This window comes from Eptatretus burgeri, chromosome 4 (assembly GCF_056783735.1).
Source record: "Eptatretus burgeri isolate ZD-2024b chromosome 4, Ebu_testis_v1, whole genome shotgun sequence".
Classification (NCBI taxonomy): Eukaryota; Metazoa; Chordata; class Myxini; order Myxiniformes; family Myxinidae; genus Eptatretus; species Eptatretus burgeri.
Window position 1 is genome coordinate 100166527 of NC_140964.1, and position 23222 is coordinate 100189748.

Sequence of the window (23222 nt, forward strand, 5' to 3'; positions counted from 1 at the left end):
ATCTCACAATCTCACTATGTCTCTTCGAAAGGACCGTTTAGAAAACCCCCCCATCCACTTTCTCAACAATCCTCTGGAAGAAGTCTTTTCTTTCAAGCTTCTGGGTCTCACTATCTGCCATGACCTTTCCTGGGAAAGTCACATTTCCAACCTCGCCTCAAAAGCCAGTCGCCGACTGGGAATCCTCCGTCGTGCAAAGTCCTTCCTCGGCCCTCTTGAGCTCCTGACCACTTACAAAGCTTTTGTCCATAGCCTGATGGAGTATTGCTCTCCCCTCTGGGCTGGTGCTCCTGCCTCCCACCTTTCTCGGCTTCACGCTGTCGAAACCAGGGCATTTAAGATCATCGGCATCTCCCGCAATGAAGCTGAGTCTTTGGGCCTCTCACTCAATCACCGCAGGTTGGTCGGTGGTCTTTCTGTCTTCTACCGACTCCTCTCCAGCCTTGCCCCCCCTGCTCTCTCTGCGATTTGTCCCCACCACATTTCCACAGTGCGCTCAAGGTCCGCCAACAACCCCTTCTGGTAAAACTACCAAATCACGAATCACTGCTCATCTTCACTCTTTCATTCCTCTTTTTTTCCCGCCTTTGGAATAAACTTCCTCACTCTATTCTTTCCCATTCTTCCCTCCAGGCTTTCAAAACAGCTGTTCACCACCACCTCTTATCTTCCCCTATCCAAATCCTCGATCTTTTCTACCCCCGATAATCCACCCAAGCCCACTTCCTTCAATTCCCCTGCTTTCCTTCCTGAAAGTCCCTGTAATGTCCATCTTCTCTTCGCCATGTTCCCCTTGCCCCCCCCCCTGCTCTCTCTCTGCGATTTGTCCCCACCACATTTCCACAGTGCGCTCAAGGTCCGCCAACAACCCCTTCTGGTAAAACTACCAAAATCACGAATCACTGCTCATCTTCACTCTTTCATTCCTCTTTTTTTCCCGCCTTTGGAATAAACTTCCTCACTATTCTTTCCCATTCTTCCCTCCAGGCTTTCAAAACAGCTGTTCACCACCACCTCTTATCTTCCCCCATCCAAATCCTCGATCTTTTCTACCCCCGATAATCCACCCAAGCCCACTTCCTTCAATTCCCCTGCTTTCCTTCCTGAAAGTCCCTGTAATGTCCATCTTCTCTTCGCCATGTTCCCCATCCCATCCCCATCCCTCTCCCTTCCACAGTTCACCTAATGTGTCTGTTCCCCACTGTTTTGTCCCTTCCACTCCCGCCCCTCTTTTCTCATGCCCCCTTGCTGTGAGTTGTGTGTTAGCTCTCATACGAGCCTTGACAAGGTATACAAAAAAAAAAAAAAAATCCCTGCATGGGCCAACACTAAACTGGAATCTCTGTGTTTTGTGGACAGGAAGGACATAAATCTGTGTGCCGTCCCTCGGTTAGACATTGAAGCAAGTGTCCCATGCACGAGCATCGAAGCTTTGGTTCTGAAAAGGGAAAAAGGAGTTGGTGCACTCAGACACGCTGTGGAGTGGTTATACGTGTTGATGCCATGTGGAAGAACCATAGGGTTGGTCGATTTGATTAATCATAACTGCGATATGCGAACTTCCGGACAGTGAGGACTTAACTTCTGGACTTCCGGATAGTGACGACTTACTGTATTCTTTCTCGATTTTTTTCTCGATTTTTTTTTTTTTTCTTGATTTATCGACTTATTGTATTCTTTCTTTCTCAATTTCTGTACTTTCTCGATTTCTTTCTCGATTTTCTTAAACACAATACTCCAATCCAATCGTCGTTTACGACAGCGAAGGAACGGCCTGTGTGGTTGTTTGAAAGTTTCTTTTGGAGGGGGGGGTTTGCACGTACGGCCACACACGTACGGGCACTCGAGAGCGAAGGAACGGCCTGTGTGGTTTCTGGCAAGCGGTTTTAAAAAAATAGTTTAAGTTTTTTTTTTTTTTTTGCACGTACGGGCACGTACTAGTATTGATAAAAGGAATATCTTACTGTGGAAAAGGGTCTTGCTCACTGTATAGAAACAGGCTGACCTGGTTGATAACACTGCAAACTTTTGCCATGAGTGTGTCATTCTCTCCCTTCCACCCAAAGTGGCCACAAATTGCAGTTCTGAGTTCTTTCGCCTTGTGCTTTTCAGCTCATCCCGTAGTTGAATTGCCAAATGTCTCACCCTCCCATTTTTTGGATGTCAAATTGTGTATAAGAGGGATTGCTTCAGGCTTCTAGCTAGTGAAGTTCATTCGAATGTTTCAGTGAATCATTGAATGTTCTTGCTCCGTATATACGAAATTAAAGATTCTCTTTTGTATGCTGATCGATCGATCCTGTGGAAAATGAGTTATTTTCCACCACATCTCCAAAATACTTTCTTCACAGTGCTCTTGAGGAAATTCAGTCACTAAATTCCTGGATCCCACTATCAGCCATGATCTTTGTTGGGCAAACCACATGTCAAAGTTGGCCTCCAAAGCCAGCCACTGACTGGGCATCCTCCATCATGCAAAGTCCTTCCTTGGCACACCTGAACTATCCACTGACAAGGCCTTCATCCACAGCTTGGTAGAGTACCGCTCTCCCCTCTGGGCTGGCTCCCCTGCCTCACATCTTTCTCAGCATGTTGTCGTAGAAACCAAGGTCTTCAAGATCATTGGAATCTCCCAAGCAGAAGCTGTCTATTGGCTTATCATTTCATCATCACAGACAGGTCTGTGGTCTTTCTGTCTTCTACCATCTCTTTTCTAGTCTTGCTCCTTCTGCTTTTTGCGTGCTTTGCCCTCCTCTGGTTTCTGCAGGGCTCACACAGTGCACCATCAACGTCCTTCTGGTGAAACTACCTAAATCCAGGATCACTGCTCAGCTCCACTCATTGGTTCTTCCCTTTTTCTGCCAAAGGAAACCAACTTCCACATAGTCTCATTCTTCCCTCCAGGTCTTCAAGACAGCTGATCACCACCATCTCGTATCATCCCAATCGAAAACCATAATATTTTCTACCCTCACTCACCCCTCCTCCCCCTCCCACCCCATTCCCTCCTCCCTCCAAATTTCCAGTTTTCCCTCCTGAGAGTTTCCTCCTGTATCCATCTTATCCACCCCACGCATCCTCTCTTGCCCCTCATCCTGCCTCACCAATTGTTTGTCCAAGTCTGCCTCTGTCTTGGCCTTCAACTCTGCTGTTGGTGTTTCCCCCCTCTCTCTGCCTCCACTGTTCCTTTTGTCCTGTTGCGTCCTGATCCATTCAGTATACTAGTTCTAGCTCTTCCACAAGGCCTCGACGATGTATCCAAAAAAACAAATATAAATAATAATAAAAATTACCAAGCATATTTAAATAAAAATAAAGAGCATATTGTGGAGTTTAATTTTTTTTACTTTTGGTACCCCCTTGGAAATGGTTGAACAAGCCACAACTAGCAATGAATGTCGGCATTTTTATAGATGGTATGCACCATAGTCGGAGGCAAATTTTATAACCTGGCAACCTCAACTGCACATTCACCAGCATTTATTCGCCAAATAACATCTAATTTCACTTCTAAGGCAACACTTTTACGATGCCTCTTAGCCACTCTGCAGTACAGTACATTTCCTTATGCGCAACACAAAGTAGTTTGTGTACAGAGAAGGTGGAGATGAAGGCGGAGGTGATGGACACGAGAAATGACATGATGTGAGCAAGAAAGGACGGATGCTATCAGCGACGTTAATGTGGGTGAATGCGACGCAAATCAGATAGTGGTACTGTCGGGCCCCACTATTCGTGGGGGGATACTTTCCTGGAAAATTCCACGAATGTCAAATCCACAAATGTCGGGGCATTGTTTCAATGGAAAAAGGGGTGGATGGGGATAGTTTTTCCGGCGGTTTGTGACCAGTGAATGGCGAAGCCGCAAATGTAAATACTGCAAATGTCCCGCATTGTTTCAATGGGAAAAGGGGGATATGTTCCCAGCGGTTCCTGATTCATGCAAAATGCTGTGAATGCCAAAGCTGCGAATGTTGACATTGCAAATATCACGCACTATTTCAATGGAAAAAGGGGGATAGGTTTCCAGCAGTTCCTGATTTATAGGGGAAACTTTTAAAAGTTTAAAATCTTTTCGACCACAAATGCACATGATTACAGTTTCATACAAAATGCTGACAAAAAAAAAGACAACACCAAGAATGTTTCCAATGTTTATTGAAGGAATGCGATTAACAGTTTATTAAAAGTAATTAACCAACCCGTACCATAAAAGTAAAAAAAAAAAAGCACACACCTTTAAAAAAATTTATTTGCACAAACAAACGCAACTTTTCAAATGATGGTGATGATTTAAAATCCAGTGAACTCGGTGGGGTCCTCTGAAGATGACCCAGGGTGAGGGTGTTGATGAGTTATTCGATGAAGTGGATGCAGGTGAGGGTGTTGAAGCAGGTGAGGGTCCTAATGAGTTACGCACTGAAGGGGAGGCAGGAGAGGGTGATGATGCTTCTGCGGTTGAGGGACCAATGCAGAAAAAAAATCCATGATCGAGAGCTGCCTGGCAGATTGCCGCAGGTTTCAATGTAGGTCCTTGTATGGGAGAATCATGTCATCCAACACCCTCTAGAACTTGAGGTAATGTTCCATGACCGGATGGGTGTCTTTCAGCCTCTTGGTCATTGACCGCATGTCCTGCAGCATCTCACCCAGGAACTTCACCGTGAGGTTGGACATCGACGCCTCTTCCTCCTCATCACTGCCTGCCTCCTCCTCCTCCTCCCCCTTCTTGGAAACCTTGGATCATGGCCATTAACTTCTCCTCGGTGAGCTACTCGGCATGCGTCCAACTCCTCAGGCTTCATGTCGTCAAAGCCTTCCCTCCCAACTGCAGTGCCAACCTGGCAATTTAATGCTTCTCTTTGTTGTCGGGAAAGCCTGTAAAGTTCCTCACTGCCTGTGGCCACAGGTTGTGCCAGCAGGCATTGATGGCGGAGGCTCTCACCTCGTCCAGTGACTCTTTGATTGCGCGATGCAGTAGGCTATGTTGAACTCCTTCCAACACTGCCTGGCGATGAGCTCTGGGTGATGATTTAGTCATCTATCACATCCAAAATGTGCATCACTCCACTTTGTCGTCCATCACATCCAAAATGCGGCAAAAGGTGCGGCCTGTATAATAGGTTTTGAAAGTCTAGATTACTCCTTGGTCGAGTGGCTGGATCAGGGAAGTGGTGCTGGACAGCAGGAAGATCACCTCAACATTCTGATGAGCCGCTTTCAGGTCCCCGGGGTGGCCAGGAGCATTGTCGACGCGCAGGAGAACCTTGAATGCAAGGTTTTGTTCCACCATGTATCTCTCCACCTGAAGGACAAAACAGTTTTACGTTTCAGAGACTGTAGCACTTTATGAAATGGACAATCCATCCCCTGCTCACTTGGAATGGACTGGGGTCGCTCATGCCTGTGTCACTTGTGCAAGCATGACCTACGCCAGCCAGATGCATGTCGATATGCATTGCCTTTGCGTGAATGAGAGGTCCACTTAAAAGCATGTTCTTCTGCACGTTGTCCTCCATCCACACAGAGAGCCTTCTTCATTCTTTCAATGTGGACATTCCGGATGTGGGTGACCACTTTGGTGCTCTGTACTGCGCTCACTGCAACACTTTCTTGGATCGCCTTCTAGTTTTTTCCATATGCCGTGAATGGTTGATTTGTTTACTCTGTACAGTCTACCCATAGAGGCCACATCTGTCTCCTCGACTGCCAATCCAGCAGCTCTACTTTGTCGCTCAGGCTCATCACTTTCTTCTGCCTCTTGGCAGTCGACGCATCTCTGGCACTGGTCTTGCGCTTGGGAGCCATGTATGATCAATGAGCGGAGCGAGAGACAAAATACCGGTCAAGGCAGCAGGATGAGAAAAACGATTGGGATCCAGGACACGCTGCATATAAGTAGTCACGCGGGAATTGTGGGTAGCTGTGGGAGGGTGAGTAGTCTGTCAATTGTTTGTGGAGGATGTTGGTGGGTGCTGACATTTTACGCAGCTGGTAATAGATGCGGTGAAGCTTTTTAATTGTGTAACTCATGAGGGGGGTGATATCTTCAGTCACTGGTAATAGATGTGGTGAAGCTTTTTAATTGTGTATCTCATTGGGGAAAAAGTTTTACACAGCTGGTGGTAGATGTGGTGAAACATTTTAATTGTGTAACTCATGGGTGATGACATCTTCAGCAGCTGGTAATAGATGCAGTGAAGCTTCTTAATTGTGTGACTCGCAGGGGATGACGTCTTACACAGCAGCTGGTAGATACGGTGGAGCATCTTTATAGCACGAATGGTGGGACATACTGCGCAGCTCTCTTGTAGTGCGGCTCATGGAAAAAATGTTTTTTGTGCCCGCGAAAAACGATGAAAATGCAAAGCACAGGGCCGCGAATGTAGAAGCAGGTCATGTGCACGGTTCGTGGTAGTTTTTATTTTTATTTTTTGCCCACGAAAAACCACGAATGCGCGAAGCACAGGGCCGCAAATGTCGAAGGAGGTCGCATTTTATAAACCCCGAATACACGGGATCCACAAATCGTGAATACACGAATAGCGGGGTCCAACAGTATTAATAAAGCAACGACGTATTTGTGAAATGATGTAAAATGAGGAGACGTAAATTGTGGTATTACTGTACATTAACACAAATCCACATGGGGGTTTACTGTTCCTCTCTATGTACATTTCAATATTATCTCATAATGAAGTACTTCACCTGCTCCACAGATTGGAACAGACTCGGGCCTAATTTCCTCCTTTTGTGTCAAACTTCCTTGCAAGGGAACATAAATGATATTATTATTTTTATTATTATTAACAGATTAACATTTAATGAGGGTTGTATTCTAAATGAACTTCATTGCATCTGAAATGAATTTGCCCCACTTTTAACAAAAAAACACCCTTTTCGTCAATGAGTTTGTGAGTTTATTAGCAATACCAAACAGTACAAACTTGGATCATCACGATGCTTTAATGACACTTGTACAACAAAGTTTCTGAAAATTAGCCAAGTTTTCAGGTTGAGACCTACATTAGCTTCTCCCCTTATTGCCAATATTGGCAGGATTAATATCATAATTAACTGAATATGGTATGAACTCTGCTGTATTGAAATTTAAAACTCTCCGATATCTCAGGTTCATTTCGAATAAAGCATTGTGAAACTTAATGTCGAAATGATGAATTTTATTGCTTTGTAAGACGATCTAAGGTTTCTTTTGAAATGCTGGATTTGATATATCCAAGAACCATTTTGGCATGATAGGCATAAACGGCCAACACCACATGTTACTTGGAAAAACCATCTTTTCTCAATGCATCTTCGGAGAAAACAAACTAATGAGATTGTGACGGTTCGATCAGCTGCTCGATGTTAACTATCCCTCTGGCATTTGTAACGATCAAAACGTTGTGTTGCTTAGGGTGTTCATTCTCATGAGGTTCCTGTTTGGAGGGAACAGTACGTTACACTGTGCTTTCATGCTGGAACGTGATGTTCAACTGCACACCATCATTTAATGAATTGCCATAAATTTCATTGCTATTTGCTCTGCATTGCATTGCATAGAAAATGTAGTCTGTCTGACATCCCCCCAAATATCTTTTATGCACAGGACTGGAAGATTCGGTCAATATACATTGTCCACCTGTGAACATTGCATCCTAATTAGTGATATTTAGTTTTCGAAGACCACTTTAAAAACGAAAGTTTCCCACAATAAAAACGAAAGACTTGTTTACGAAATCACAGGTATTTTTTATGATAATTATTTTGTATTTCCAATTTTTTTAATGTCTCTTTCACTTTCACTCTTTGTGATGTTGTTTAGATTTCTTCTTAATCTTCCTTAGCCACCCCAATTATTCCCACCTTGTTGGGTTGACCGGGGGTAACGATTGTGATCCAATTCATTCTAGAACTGACTGGCCAGGACTGATGATCGTTTGAAGGTGGGAGAAAGCTATCATTTGTTCAGGGTGCTGACGATAACTCACGCACTCTTTGCTCAGGTCACATTGGGAGCTTTAACATCCACCAACGTCTTTATCACAAGGGTAAACGTTGATAGCTGGGTCGAGATTCAAACCCAAGGTAGACAGCACCTGGTTAAGTACACATACCTCCTCTAATCTATCCTGCCAGCCCAAATATTTTATCTGTATCTCGTTATATACAGAGACTGCCCAAATACTTAATGTGTATATAGTTGTATCTGGATAAATTGTTGCATTTGTGGGGGAGGAGGCAATAGTTAGATTAAGGCCTGAGACCATGGATATTCATTCACGTTTAGTTTTATAACTCCTTATCTAGTATTATGTTTTCTTAAGGTAAGAAGTCACTGCACAATGTTGCCCAGGATATAGACAGGAGGATTTGCTTTTTTTCAGTTTTCACCCCTGTTTGGTTGTTACTTGCGAAAATGGAAGATTTTTCTTCAAGTATATTGGTTGGTCTTGTGCATTATTCTGTCTGTTTGTTTGTTTGTATGTCAACGCCTACATGTCACAGTTTTAAACTGATCTTCATGAAACTTCACCACCTGGCAGAGTTTGTCATAAGCAAGAAGCCTTTTGTTTTTGAGGTCAAAACTTCATAAGGTCAACACAGGCCAAAGGTCAACAACTTTGTCAGATTTCTAAAATTGTCAATTTTCATCCAGTTGACTTGAAATTTGAACAGGATTTGCATATCAGGTCATTGACTTGAACCACCAATGTTTTTTTTTTTGTTCAAGGTCAACAAAGGCCAAAGGTCAACAATGTGGGTGGAATTTCTAAAATCCTCAGTTTTCATTCCATTGACATGAAATTTGAAGAGGATTTGCATATCAGGTCACTGAATTCAATGAATAAGTATTTTTGAGGTCAACATAGGCCAAAAGGTCAGCAGAGGCTAAAAAGTCGACGTCAGGCAAATTTCTAAAATTGTCAGTTTTCATCAGAGTGACTTGAAATTTGATAATCATTTGCATACTGAGTCATTGAATTCAACCACCAATTATTTTTAACATCAAATTTGTTTTATGAATTTCACAATATGACATCTTATCTTTATTGTTTGTTTGTTTGCCTACAGGTCACAATTTCAAACTGATCTTCATGAAACTTCACCATCTGGTAAAGTTCATTATAGGCAAGAAGCCTTTTTTTTGGAGGTCAAAACGTCAACATAGGCCAAAGGTCAACAACTTTGTCAGATTTCTAAAATTCTAAATTTTCATCTGATTGACTTGAAAGTTGATGAGTAGTTGCATATTTGGTAATTGAATTCAATAGCCAATTATTTTTTAGGTCAACATTGGCCAAAAAGTCAACATAGGCCAGATTTCTAAAATTGTCAATTTTCATCTGATTTACTTGAAATTTGAAGAGCTTTTATATTTCAGGGTTTTAAAAAGTTTTTTTTGTTGTTGAGGATCGTATGAGAGCAAACACACAGAACGTACAACAAGGGGAGCAGGAAGGGAGAGGGAAGGAAAAAACAGTGGGGAACAGACACATTAGGAGATCTGTGGAAGGGAGAGGGATGGGGCAGGGTACACGGGCAAACAAGATGGACACCACAGGGACTTTCAGGTCCTTACACGACAAGGACTTTCAGGAAGGGAAAGCAGGGAATTTGAAGGAGGTGGGTTTGGGGTGGATTAGCGGGGGTAGAAAAGGTCATCGTTTGGGATGGGGGAAGATAAGAGATGGTGATGAACAGCTGTTTTGAAGACCTGGAGGAAAGATTGGGGTTGAAAAGAGTGTGGGAGTTTGTTCCAAAGGTGGGGGAAAGAGGAATGAAAGAGTTCAACCAGCCAATTATTTTTAAGGTCACTGAATTCAACCAGCCAATTATTTTTAAGGTCAACATAGACCAAAAGGTCAACAACAGGTGATATTCCTAAACCCTCCATTTTCATCCGATTGACTTAAAATTTGAACAGGATTTGCAAATCAGGTCACTGAGCTCAACCACCAATTATTTTTGAGGTCAACATAGACCAAAACGTCAACATAGGCCAAAGGTCAACAACTTAGGTGCAATTTCTACCTCTAATTGAATCCAATTCTACCTCACTGAATGCAACCTCCAATTATTTTTGAAGTCAACATAGGCCAAAGTTCAACAAATTTGTCAAATAATAAGGTTTAGGGTTTTCACCATGTATGAGCTCTTAAATGAGCTATTTACATTCTTTATACTTTAAAAATAAATTGACTCCAAAGCAAAGAGAAAGTATGCCTCAACGTTTTGGGCAGCATGCTCCACCCATCGACAGGAGGAAGTAACTGGAACGAATGGATATAGCTTTTATAACAACTCCTCACCTCCCCATTGGCTGATTACACTGGTCAACAATTTTTTACTTTCTGAATGTTGTCTAGATTTCTACAAGTAAATTAGGGTATTCTGGCACTGCTGAATCAGGAAATGGCATCCGTTTCTCTCCATCAGGTCAGGTTTTTGTGCTAAGTTGATTTGAAAAAATCAGATCTTGTGACAAAATCAATTGCATTTTTGTGGCATTATCAGCTGATTTTTGTCAACACATATCATCCTAAACATGTTTTTAAGAAAAAAAAATGTTTTGCCAACAACATTTATTGATTACATGATAGAAACATCGATTACTGTCATCTGAATGGTGGGCATTGATAAAGGTAAGTACAAGTAAATTGCATGTTGCGTCACCACTGTTCAAACTTCAGGGCTTGAACTTCCGTTTCTTCGAACTCCTGGAATGTTCAGCGGCAGGGAGGTCTCTCTTCAGATTCCAACAGTAGTCAGCCATCATGACTGCGTCCCAGCGACCCTGATACCTGGTCTCCATCTCCTTCATGTCCTGATGGAATCTCTCCCCCTGCTCGTCACTCATTGAACCCAGGTTCTCAGGAAACCGGTTCATATGTGAAAATAGGTAGTGCATCTTGATGCTCATGTTGCAGCCCAGGTTTCTGAAAGCAGTCAGCATGTTGTTGACAAGTTCTGCGTAGTTTCTGGCCTTATTGTTGCCAAGAAAGTTCTTCACTACCAAAACAAATGTCTTCCACGCTTCCAGTTCCACTTCGTTCATTGAGTTTTTGAACTCTGGATCTCTGATGAGCTGACGGATCTGAGAACCATCAAAGATGCCAGCTTTCAACTTCTCCATGGTCAATCCTGGAAAAGCCTGGCACAAGTAAGTGAAGCAGTCACCATCTTTGTCCAGAGCCTTGGTGAACTGCTTGATTAAGCCGAGCTTGATGTGCAGCGGTGGGAAGAGTATTCTGTCTCTGTCCACCAGAGGGTCGTTGATGACTTTCTTTGCATGGCACCAATTCCTCCCATACAGGCCAGTCCTTCTTCGTGTAATGCTGAGCACGGTCCCTACTATCCCACATGTACAGAAAACATGGGTACTTGGTGAAGCCAGACTGTTGTCCCAACAAAAAGTTCACCATCTTCAGGTCAACACAAATAAACCACTTATGCTGATCATAACCAATTTTCTCCAGCACGTACTTCACCGCTTCATACTTCTCCTTCAGTGTAGTCGAGTGAGCGATGGGTACAGAGGCAAACTGGTTGCCGTTGTGTAGCAGAACACATTTCAGTGATCGCTTGCTGCTGTCAATGAACAGTCTCCAATCTTTGGGTTCGTACTGTGGCACTCCAAGCTTGAGCAGAAGCGCATGTCATAAATTGGCGCATGTAGGTATTGTACATTCTTCAGAGTTCGTTATTTCAAGAAATACAACTTTTTTGTATCACATTATTACAAAATCTGCCCCATTAACTTTAGTTTTGATCCACGAACTTTATGCTTTGCCTCACCAATTTTTGGAAGATTTTGAGGTTTTATGACTTCAAACTGATCCCTTTTCGACATAATCACCCAGAACTATCGTACCTGAATACTTCTTGTCATTAAAATAATTATTTCCAATCAAAACAATTATTTGACATGACATTTTACCCCCACCAACTTCTTCTAAAATGCTCCACACATGCGTACATGTGAACAAAAATGTAAAAAACGACATGTGGCCATATCTCAAAAACTTGACCTGATTGAACAAAACTAATGTGAGTTTTGGATTCAGCGCATCAGATTCGTCCTAAATCAGCTTAAAAAATGCAGACAACAAATTTGTTGTTGACCAGTGTTATTTTTGGGTGCTGATTGGTTAATTATTGTGAGGTGCTGATTGCCTGTTGAAGCATGTTATTAATTGGTCAGTACATTCTGCTCATCATAGTCCAATGCCCTCAGTGTATTGCAAGTTGTAGTTATAGATGTCAATTTGTTGATAAGGGAGAGCCAGATATTGCAAATGGGTATCCCGTTTTCTTGAGGGACCGTACGATGTAAATGTATCTCCATAGCTTATCTGATTCTCCATGTGCGCCAGTGACTGATGGATGTGATAAGTCTACTATCTGACCCTAGTATGGGATGATTATTTGTCTGTGCATTATTGACAATTGTTGAATTTTTTCCCTTCCCCTCTTCTATTATGTGCCTGATGTTCTTTCAATCTAGTGGTGAGCGTTCTGCCAGTTTCACCAATGTAAACTTTGCCACATTCACATGGGATACGGTAAACATGTGGTTAGGAAGCCTTCTGTCCTTATGGGTGTGAAGAATACATTTAAGCCTGAGCTTATATGTTAAACAATGGCATACTGTTACATTAGCAGTCTTGAGAATCCATTGTAGATGGTGTGATGGGCGTCCAATGAAGGGAAAGTAACATATGCTCTAGCTTCCGGTGTTGGATCACGAGCTCTTGATGGTTTAGTGATGATCTTGTGAGTGGGATCACCATTGAATTTAAGGGAATTTATGATGTGGTGTAGTTCGCGATGCAGGTTATACTTGTCGCTGATGGTGTCGGCACAACGAACAAGAGTGCTGCTTACAGAACTGGAGCGTTAAGGGATGATGAAAAGAGTGGTAGTTGAGATAGCGATCCATATGAGTTGGTTTCCTGTATACTTTATGAGAGGGTTTGCCATTAGGAGCCTTGGTAATAAGGATGTCAAGAAAATAAATTGACTGTTGTTGCTCGACTTCCATGGTGAATTTGATGTTGTAGTGCTGATTGTTGAGGTTCTGAAGAAACGTATTGAGATCTACTTTGTCTTGCTGCCATGTTGTAGTGGGGGTGGGAAGGGGAAGTTTGTGGACGAGGCGCAGAGCAGAAAAATAATGATAAAAAAACTCGACATTTCAGCTTTTCATTTTTAATTAAAACGTAAAAATTTCTAAAAACATGTTTTCACTTTGTCATTTTGGGATATTTTGTGTAGATTGGGGACAATTTTTTAAAATTTAATCCATTTTAAATTCAGGCTGTAACAGAATAAAATGTGACAAAGTCGAGGGGTGTGAATACTTCCTGAAAGCACTGCACATAGTGAGCTACATGTAACTTTGTCCACAAGAGTGGGATTGAAGTGAAAATTCATGAATAACTGTCCATTTGGACACAATTTCAACTTGTAAGTATTTTTCTGAAATCAAAATAAATGCAGATAATATTGTTGTGGGCCGGGGGTCGGTGGCAAGAATGACCACTGGGTGGGGAAAACTTGCGTCGTCTCCCACCAAACTCCCCGGAATTGTAGGCCGTCGCTCGGATAACTCCACGAGCCGGCGGGTCGTTTAACCGACCGTGGTCACCAATATCTCAACCGCGTAGCGTAGGGTCTATTTGTCTATAACCAATTTACCTAATTAACTACGCTATTTCGATTACCGGGGAAACTTCGCCCTTGGCACGTCTTGCTCGAACCGGGTCACTCTACCGACTGCGGTAGAGTTCCATCTACCGACTACCAACTCCGGTTCGGGTGCAGCCGAGCGGAAACTGCAAAAGCCATGCCGGCCGGAATGAACGGATTGTCGGGGATAAAACCCAGTCTAAACTCAGATCCAAACCATGCTGGATCAATTTAAGAAGGGAAAGAAACGGACTGGGAATATTTCTTCAAATGTTTATTTACAATAAAAAGACAAAGGCAAGACTTAACGCGAATATGCAAGAAGGAATATTTACAATGAGCAAAAACACTTATTCAGATCTACTTACAAGACGGGCCCACGCAGACACACACACAAAATGAAAAGAAACCCAGTCTTTATTCGATGCTCGCAGCAGTGGAGACAGACAAGCTGGGGGTCAGAGTTCGGTGGTGTACCTGACCGTCGGAGGAAGGGCGTGCTCCGCAATGCGGCACCTGACAAAGGTCGTTGGTCCGGTCCCCAGTCACATGTAGGGACTCGTGGTTCATGGTAGAGCTCGGGTGGTGAACAATCGGGGTCCACAGAGGGAGGTCAGGGTCGCTCTGTCCTTCCTTAAAACTCCTCGGAGCAGCCACCGTGAAGCTCCAGAACGCCGTACAGCCACCGTGAAAGCAAACTTGACCGGACCATTTTTACAGAGAGTCTCGGAGATTTATTGGCCTCTCTCAACGGGGAGGGCCCTTGGCAAAAACGCACCTTGCTGTCCGCCTCTGATTGGACAGGGTCCTCTGGCCCACCTTTCCGGGGCGGGGCCTCGGCCCCTGCCAGGAGACCCCAGTTACTCCTCCACGTGGCTTCGCTCTTGACGAGTAACAGTGTCAGCACCGCGAAGGTCATCGTACAAGAGTTACAACGTTCGTGGGAGCCGAGAACTGGAACCGCGAGACCCCCTCTCGGCAAGTCAAGGTACGAGCAGCCAGCGGGTGGTGATGGAGCGTGATGGGCCGAAGGGGTCATGCAGATGGGATGGTTGTTAGATGGCTTGTTGGAGGGTTCGTTGGATGTAAAGATTTAATAACATAACTAAAAAGAAATCGCAACGCACGCCTTTGATTCTCCCACTAGACAAAAGGAAGGGGATCTGACTACACACATACTTAACGACATAACTGACTTTTGGGACATCTGTATGTTGAATGCAAATGGTTTCCAGATCCGTAACAATATGATGGTGTTTGGACCTTTGTTTGGTGTCCCGAATTTGGTCTCCTTTCTCACAGCTTTGTGCATCATCACCACACTTCTCGCAGTGATTGATGTTCTTACATTTCTGATTATGGCATTTAGATCGATTTCGAACTGTTATTCATTTCCTTCCCTCGAGGTACGCACACTCACCTTTGACCTGTCTCGCTGAGGTTGGAATCGCAACCCAGTTATAAGCTGTCATCCTGGTGTTTCGCAGGTCGGGCTCACCTCCAGGGAGGGAGAGGCAGGCGCTACCATGCTTCGGTGGAACGTCCGAGCCGGCTCAGTGACGTGCTGGTACTCCCTTCCACCCTGAGGCAGAGTGCTTTCTGTGCAGACTCGAATCGTCCAGAATCCAATCTGTCCTTTAACAGACAATTAATAACGAAGGCCGTTTGCGATCGGGGCAACTCAAATCACTCAGAGACCAAGTGACTTCATAAGTTGTGCTGCATAAAAAATATCATGTGTGGACAAAAATAAAACTCTGCTAAAAATTTGCCGACATTAGTTGGTGGCCCCATAGATGTGGTTGTCCCATAGACATACACATTTGTCCTATAGATGTAGTTGTCATATAGACGTGCACATTTGTCCCATAGATGTTGTTGCGCTTTTATTCCACCTCCATAGACATTTTGTGGACAGGAATGCAACCGTTTTAGGATGTGTGCTTTGATTTCATTGAAAATTCATAAACTTGATTCCACCCAGTTGTTCTTTGATTGGTCCAAGGAAAGGAAAACCACAAACTGATGTGTCTTAACTGTATCGGGAATGATATAGAATTTCCCAACCCATGAACGATAAAGTACAAAAATATTGTTACGTTTGAGGGGGGGGGGTATGCATTCAAAGGGGTAATTAGGATGTTTAATTAGGTATGCCATGCTGTTCGAGTTTACCAGGATCTCGATGTAATAAGTAGCAATTCAGTGGTGATAAGTTGTCTAGTAAATGTTCATTTCTTCAAGGGGGAAATGATAATTGTCACGTAATTAGATAGGGACACGGGATAGGGTAAGTGTGTCTGCGTAAACCCCTTTTAGTAGTCCCTGGATGGCCGTGACGTCACAGGACAGTGCTGCGGATGGCTCCGCCCCGTGATCACGATTGGCGGAAGGCGACGGCGGTGGGCCAATAAAACGGCTCGATTGGAAGTGACGAGGACGGGAGGATAAAAAGGTTCTGTTCGGGGTCGAAAAAGAAGAGGAAGAAGATCGGGACAAAAAGATCGTGTTTTTTTGGTGTGGAGGCTGTTGCGCGGGAAGCGTACTTGTTGTGCTGATTCGATCGTGTTCTTCATCGTGTCTTGGAGCCTTGCTGAGCCTCGTGCCTCACCTTGGTTGGCTCTGGGGTTCTGCTGACTCGGAGTACGGGGTCGAAAGGCGGGCGGACCTGCCTCCCTCTCCTGCTCGCAATTTGGCGCCAGAACTGGTTCCCTGGCTGCTGTGAGCGGACTTGGGCCAGGACCAGGAGGTCGACAGCACCACGGTTTCTCCTGCCCCCCCTGACGAGAGCAAGGCCAGCTCGTCCGACGCTGGTCCAGGGACAGTTGCGTCCACACCACGGTCCAGCCTGACCACCAGAAATAGCTACGTTTTGTGTGTGTGTGTGTGTACTTGGCGCCTTCGAGGGTTTGGGATTTGTATATTCATTGGAATTGTCTGTGTTTTCCCCACGCCCGATCCCACACCATCCCGTCGAATCGCCCCGGATCTCTCTTCTTGCCGAGTCTTGTTATTTCTGGTTAATAATAAAAAACAAATAAACATCATCAACTCAGTGAAAAGTGACTCGTGCCACCTTCCTCGTCCCGTTTGCGGTAGAGCGATTAGAACCGCCATGTTTGGGTTATAAACAAATAAACCGCCTCCATCGTTTCGGCTCATTCTACGTTGGCGGGACTGTTCAAGTCCCGTGGACGTCACATTGGTGTCAGGGTGTTGGATGTTCGAACCCCTCTAAATTATATTTGGTATCGGGAGAATATACCAAGATTAAAATCTCGCCACGAATTGGAATACAAAATTACTGCAGAAAAGCGCGCGAGCGCGGGAAAATTGTGGCGGGATTTTTCAAATTTAAATTAATTGGCGGCAAACGGGACTTCTGCACCATGGCGGATGTGCAGATGATTGAGGAGGAAGGCCACGTGTCTGGCAGCGAGTCGGGGGAAGAGGGGAGAGACGGGGGTAGGGTTGGAACCTCCTCCATTCCGAGCGTGGACCGTGCTTCATTGCCCGTAACGGGGCCGGCAGCGCCGGAAACCGGCGCGATGTCGATCCAGACAATGTTGGAACGTTTAATAGGGGACATGACGGCACAAATAGCAAATCAATTCGTGGCACAGAGGGCAGAAATGACGGCACAGAGGGCAGAAATGACAGATCAATTGGGGGTAATGGGGGTACAGTTAGGTGCACGGATTGATTTAATGAGGGATGAATTGTGGGAAAAGATGGAGAAAATGAAAACTGAGATGCAGGGGTGTGTGGATGTTAAATTGGGAGAAATACAAAGCAAATTTGAGGCTAGATTGGAGGAAACAAAGGTAGAAATTACATTGGAGGGGGAAAATATACGAAAAAAATTGGTAGATAAAATTGATGCAACGAACACCAGGGTTGATAAAGTGGATGAAAGCCTGGAGCGTCATCGTGCCTGTGTGGATGCTCGTATGCAGCTGCAAGTAGAAGAGTGGGGAGAGCTGAGGAAGCAAGGGATGAATTTGGCGGAGGAGGTAAAAGGATTGGAGGCTCGTTTGGATGAACAAGATAAAATTATGAGCCAAGATGAAGTCTTGGATAAAGGCCTGGTAGAGCCGTCTTTTGTAAGTAGAGTGTCCGGGTTGGTTGAGGAGCAGCTACAAACTCGCGACGGAGCCTTGGAGGAGGTTGTGCGGGCCCAGAAGATCCTGCGGGAAGAGGTGAATCGGTCCATTCAACTTTTGGAACAGGAGGCAAAATTGACCCATGAGACCCTCACCACAAAACATCTTTGGCCACAATGGGCTCCGAAATTGGATACGCAGCCACAAGGGTGTTTGATCCCTGGGCTGGATTCGGACAAGGGAGAAACTGAGAAGCGGGCCACCGTAAAAGTGATCCCCCTGGTAGATTTTGACGGGTCAGGGATCCTTGAAGCTTTTCTGACGCAATTTGAGTGTATTTCCCGACTAAACGGGTGGAATGAGCGGGAACGTACAGGGAATTTGGTGGCAACATTGCGGGGACCAGCCGCAGATGTGTTAAACGTGATCGCGGAGGGGATGTTGACCAGCTCCCACATTTGCGAGGCGTTGAGCCGTCGGTTTGGGTTTGCAGCGAACTGTGATCTGGTGCGGGCCCAGCTCCAGCACCGCAGATTAAAGCCGGGCGAGACAGTGCAGGAGCTGGCACAGGACATTTACCAATCAGTCAGGATCGCGTATCGGGACCTAACAGTGGAGGCATGGGACAGACTGGCACTAGAGAAATTTTTAGCTGCTCTTCCTGACCCTGAGGTCCGAGCGCTAGTGGAGCTACAGGATCCACCCACCGTGCACCGAGCGGCCGAGTGCGCGGCCAGGCTGGCCTCGTGGAGTCGGCCGGGTCGGGTGCCCGAGAGGCCATCGGTGACGATCCGACAGGCGGAGATTCAGGATCAGGGAGGGGGGCTGGGAGAAATTGGCATTACCCAAATGTTTCAGGAAATTTGCCAGAAACTGTCAAGTTTGATGAAGGGTAATCCGGTAGTTAGTGTGCCAAAGCGGCGGGGTCCAGCCCAGCCAAAAGAGCAATTTGATTATGGCCGAGGGGGTCCGGAACCGCAAGAGACATTTCACCGATACTCACGGGGGCCTTTTATGGGGAGTTGTTTCCGGTGTGGGCGAAGAGGACACATGCAACGATATTGCCGGTACCCGGCGATGGAGGGACCCTACAATCGACTTTTAGACTCGGAGAGGGTGAATCCTCCTGCTGAACCGCCAGGTCTATCCGAGATGCCCTTTCATGGGTTGGGTCCGGAAATCACTGTCGGGGGTCGGGAAAACTAGATCGGGCTGAGCATATAGGGCCATGCTCGGCTGCTGAGATTGTGGCAAAGTGCCTCCTTTGGTGAAATAGTGAATTGTGGGAAAATTGGCATGGGTTTGTAAGTTCTGCTGGGTTTTAAAGTGACAATCGGGACAGTGGGTAATTGGTAACAAAGCGGGCACAAGTGGCTGTCCAATGGCTGGTGCGTGGATCGGGTGAGAAGTGCTGTGTGAGTTGTTTCACGTTAAGAAGTGAAATGTATGGTGCACACATTGATTTTTTTATTGGACATGGTGTGGTAACAGGGAAGGTCATGGTCGGTGAAGTGTTAGAAATGCAGGTGTCACATGTAAGGCCGATGGGGTGGGGGGAGTCATGTGGGTTTTGTGGGTGGGGATGATGTGCTTGTCCGCAGGGATTGCTGAAGCTCACGGTGAGCGGGAATTGCGACCCCCTTCAAGGAGATTCACCACCTGGTGGCTAATGGTGACAGTGTCTGGAGGCAACTGGGAGAAGGTCTGGTTGGGCGACCAAGGCGGGTAGGACCTTGGCGACCCAGGAAGGCCAGAGGAGCCAGTGAGACCCCTTCCAGAGTGTTGTACGGGATTAGAGCTGATGGCTACCAGGGGGGAGGGAATCAAAGGGAGCGGGGCGGAGAAACGTCCGGGTTGGATTAAAGCTTACCTGTGGGCATGGTTGCACCTGAGATGCCCCCATCATCTTGTGGTAACCCACCCCACGGCCACGACGGGATTCAGCCTGCATGATTAAAATGAGGACCATGACCTAGAAATGTGATGATGACCATGGTGTGAGTGTTGTGAAGATGTGTGAGTCCCACTCGATCCCGCACAACTTGACAGGTGCAGCAAGGGCATGATGTCCGCATAATTTTGGGGCAAGCAAATTTGAAAATTGGCTCCCCAGGTAACGCTGGGTCTATTAGCATCCACTGGGGGAGGCGGTCAAGTGTAAATATCCTGTGAATAGTGTCGTTAAGGCTTAGAGTAGGAATGTAAAGTATAAGTGTTGTGTTTTTGTGGAACCTTTTGTTTCCCCTCCCCAGATCACTGGAAGAGTGTTGGGCAAGAGCGATGATCCAGAAGATGGAGTGCAACTTCGCTCAGTGCTATTATGTGATAAAAAAAACAAACAAAAAAAACGAATGATTGTTTAGGCGAGGATAAGGCCATAAGGGGTAGTACATTAAGCAGGATAGGTAAGTTAGCTGCGACTCGCTGCCCATTGCCCCTCCTACTTTATTTCGTTAGGTTAATTAGGTGTGAGTCAGTAAGTGTTAAGGCTGGTACGGTAGCGCCTGTGATATACCTTGCAGGAGCTGCGGTACCAGAGGAGGGGGCAGTGTTACGTTTGAGGGGGGGGTATGCATTCAAGGGGTAATTAGGATGTTTAATTCGGTATGCCATGCTGTTCGAGTTTACCAGGATCTCGATGTAATAAGTAGCAATTCAGTGGTGATAAGTTGTCTAGTAAATGTTCATTTCTTCAAGGGGGAAATGATAATTGTCACGTAATTAGATAGGGACACGGGATAGGGTAAGTGTGTCTGCGTAAACCCCTTTTAGTAGTCCCTGGAGGCTGGCCGTGACGTCACAGGACAGTGCTGCGGATGGCTCCGCCCCGTGATCACGATTGGCGGAAGGCGACGGCGGTGGGCCAATAAAACGGCTCGATTGGAAGTGACGAGGACGGGAGGATAAAAAGGTTCTGTTCGGGGTCGAAAAAGAAGAGGAAGAAGATCGGGACAAAAAGATGGTGTTTTTTTGGTGTGGAGGCTGTTGTGCGGGAAGCGTACTTGTTGTTGTGCTGATTCGATCGTGTTCTTCATCATGTCTTGGAGCCTTGCTGAGCCTCGTGCCTCACCTTGGTTGGCTCTGGGGTTCTGCTGACTCGGAGTACGGGGTCGAACGGCGGGCGGACCTGCTTCCCTCTCCTGCTCGCAATTTGGCGCCAGAACTGGTTCCCTGGCTGCTGTGAGCGGACTTGGGCCAGGACCAGGAGGTTGATAGCACCACGGTTTCTCCTGCCCCCCCACCCCCGACGAGAGCAAGGCCAGCTCGTCCGACGCTAGTCCAGGGACAGTTGCGTCCACACCACGGTCCAGCCTGACCACCAGAAATAGCTACGTTTTGTGTGTGTGTGTGTGTGTGTGTGTGTGTGTGTGTGTGTGTGTGTGTGTGTGTGTGTGTGTGTACGTACTTGGCGCCTTCGAGGGTTTTGGATTTGTATATTCATTGGAATTGTCTGTGTTTTCCCCACGCCCGATCCCACACCATCTCGTCGAATCGCCCCGGATCTCTCTTCTTGCCGAGTCTTGTTATTTCTGGTTAATAATAAAAAACAAATAAACATCATCAACAGAGTGAAAAGTGACTCGTGCCACCTTCCTCGTCCCGTTTGCGGTAGAGCGATTAGAACCGCCATGTTTGGGTTATAAACAAATAAACCGCCTCCATCGTTTCGGCTCATTCTACGTTGGCGGGACTGTTCAAGTCCCGTGGACGTCACAATATTTTGATGTTTGATGGAAGAGGAATTTTGGTTCCCACATTGTGCTCACGTAATTATTGAATTTCAAGTGAGAATGAATGATTGTTTCGACACTTCCAACACTGACATCCACTTCTGCAATGGTAAGAGCACTTGGTTGTTTCGGAGAATGCTCAAAATCACTTACCCAATTCAAAGGCATTTTAAAACTCAGCGGCATTTGGAGACAAGTACATGCACATCAACCACGAAGTACGTCACAGAGAATGTGTTATGTGGAAGGGTGGGGTTGGAGGGTCGGGTGATCCGTAGATCATGTTAACAATAGTATGGATCATGTGATCCTGTTGGTTATAGTTCCCCCTGTAATAGCTATTTGTCCAGAGGTAAGTTACATTGTAAAACGTGCACTGAGGAGGAGGCAGCGAGTGTCTCCTTTGAAGCAGATAGAGTAACTTTCTGTTCTGTTAAACCTCCTGTTTTCAAGCAAGGCCAGGTGAGACTTTTGGCAGAAACATCAAAGGCACATGGGAAAGCGCTATTCACTTTCCAAAGGACAACATCGTGGACTGGTTGGCCGGCACACTGCTGACCAGGGTGGCAAAGTCAGTTGCGGAGCCCAGGAGAGGGGCGTAAGGCTTTACATTTGGGCCGCCCCACGGGGTGGGACAGCCTGGAAGATGGCATGCCAACAGAAGCGGTGGTTAATGATGGAATCCATCGCCCACAAAGGCAGTCTCAGAGTTTAACAGTCATGACCACACACATGAAAGATCAGTTGGACTTAGAGCTGGATCATTAATGTGGCAGTATTCCTGTTCTCATCGTCAGCCTCCAGACTTGTGCAACACCAGCCTGTACAGGCTGTACCATATCCAAAACCAGCTCGCACCTTGCTCAAGCCCTCACTCGTTCCCGATTGTTGTGTGAGTCCCAGTATTTTTATTTGGTGCCATATTGGGTTATTTCTTTCCTTGTACACAAGTGTTTGCATGCCCCCATCATCCCCACTTGTATCTGTCGACCACTTGGTTTGTCCATTTCATTGATTGCATCTTGTCTACCCTTATCCTCACATTTATTTTAATAGACACCATTTTAATTTGAAGAGACATTTTCCCACATTTTGCCTCCCGCGCATTGCATCGCCAAGTTCGGCATCGGATTAGAGTGATCCTTGAGGTTTTGTAAATAAATGGTAAAGAACAGTTAACTGAACACAGTCTGAATTTGGTAAGCTCGGCAATCTTCTCTCCCTTCACCCAGCTGTTGGTGTTTTCTCCTTTCTACTGCTATTCCCTTTCTTGTGTTGTGTTCTGATTTTGTCTGTCACAGCTCTTCCACGAGCCGACATGTATATTAAAGCATGTATATATTATATATTATATATTATATATGTATGTATATACTATATATATATATATATATATATATATATATATATATATATATATATATATATATATATATATATATATATGTTATACTAAAAAAATAGAATATGTTTCTATGTATGTTTGTTCGTCCTTTATAGGCGGCCGAACCGTTGGATGGAATGAGATGAAACTTGGCATGAGTGATCCTTGGGAACAAACATAAGGGGATCAAGGTCAAGGTCACCGGATAACATCAATTTCTCAATTTCATCCGATCGAGACGGGACCAACCTCATTCAACAGATAACTGTACCCGCCCATGGGCGGGTACTTTGCTAGTATGTATATATATAT

The 23222-nt window shown here is 45.3% G+C and overlaps 1 protein-coding gene across 2 annotated transcripts in view; it reads left to right on the plus strand.

The window, feature by feature from the left end:
• The window catches only part of LOC147028753 (uncharacterized), a 92950-nt gene that overhangs the window by 58032 nt on the left and 11696 nt on the right, over nucleotides 1-23222 (plus strand). The window contains exon 3 of one of the 2 annotated variants that reach the window (XM_085879444.1): nucleotides 15180-21865. The exons of the other annotated variant lie outside the window; for it this stretch is intronic. Coding sequence (XP_085735570.1) covers nucleotides 17082-19001 — 1920 coding nt within the window. The 5' untranslated portion in view covers nucleotides 15180-17081 and the 3' untranslated portion in view covers nucleotides 19002-21865. Of the gene's footprint in view, nucleotides 1-15179; nucleotides 21866-23222 lie in introns of those variants that run through there. 2 annotated transcript variants of the gene reach the window in all.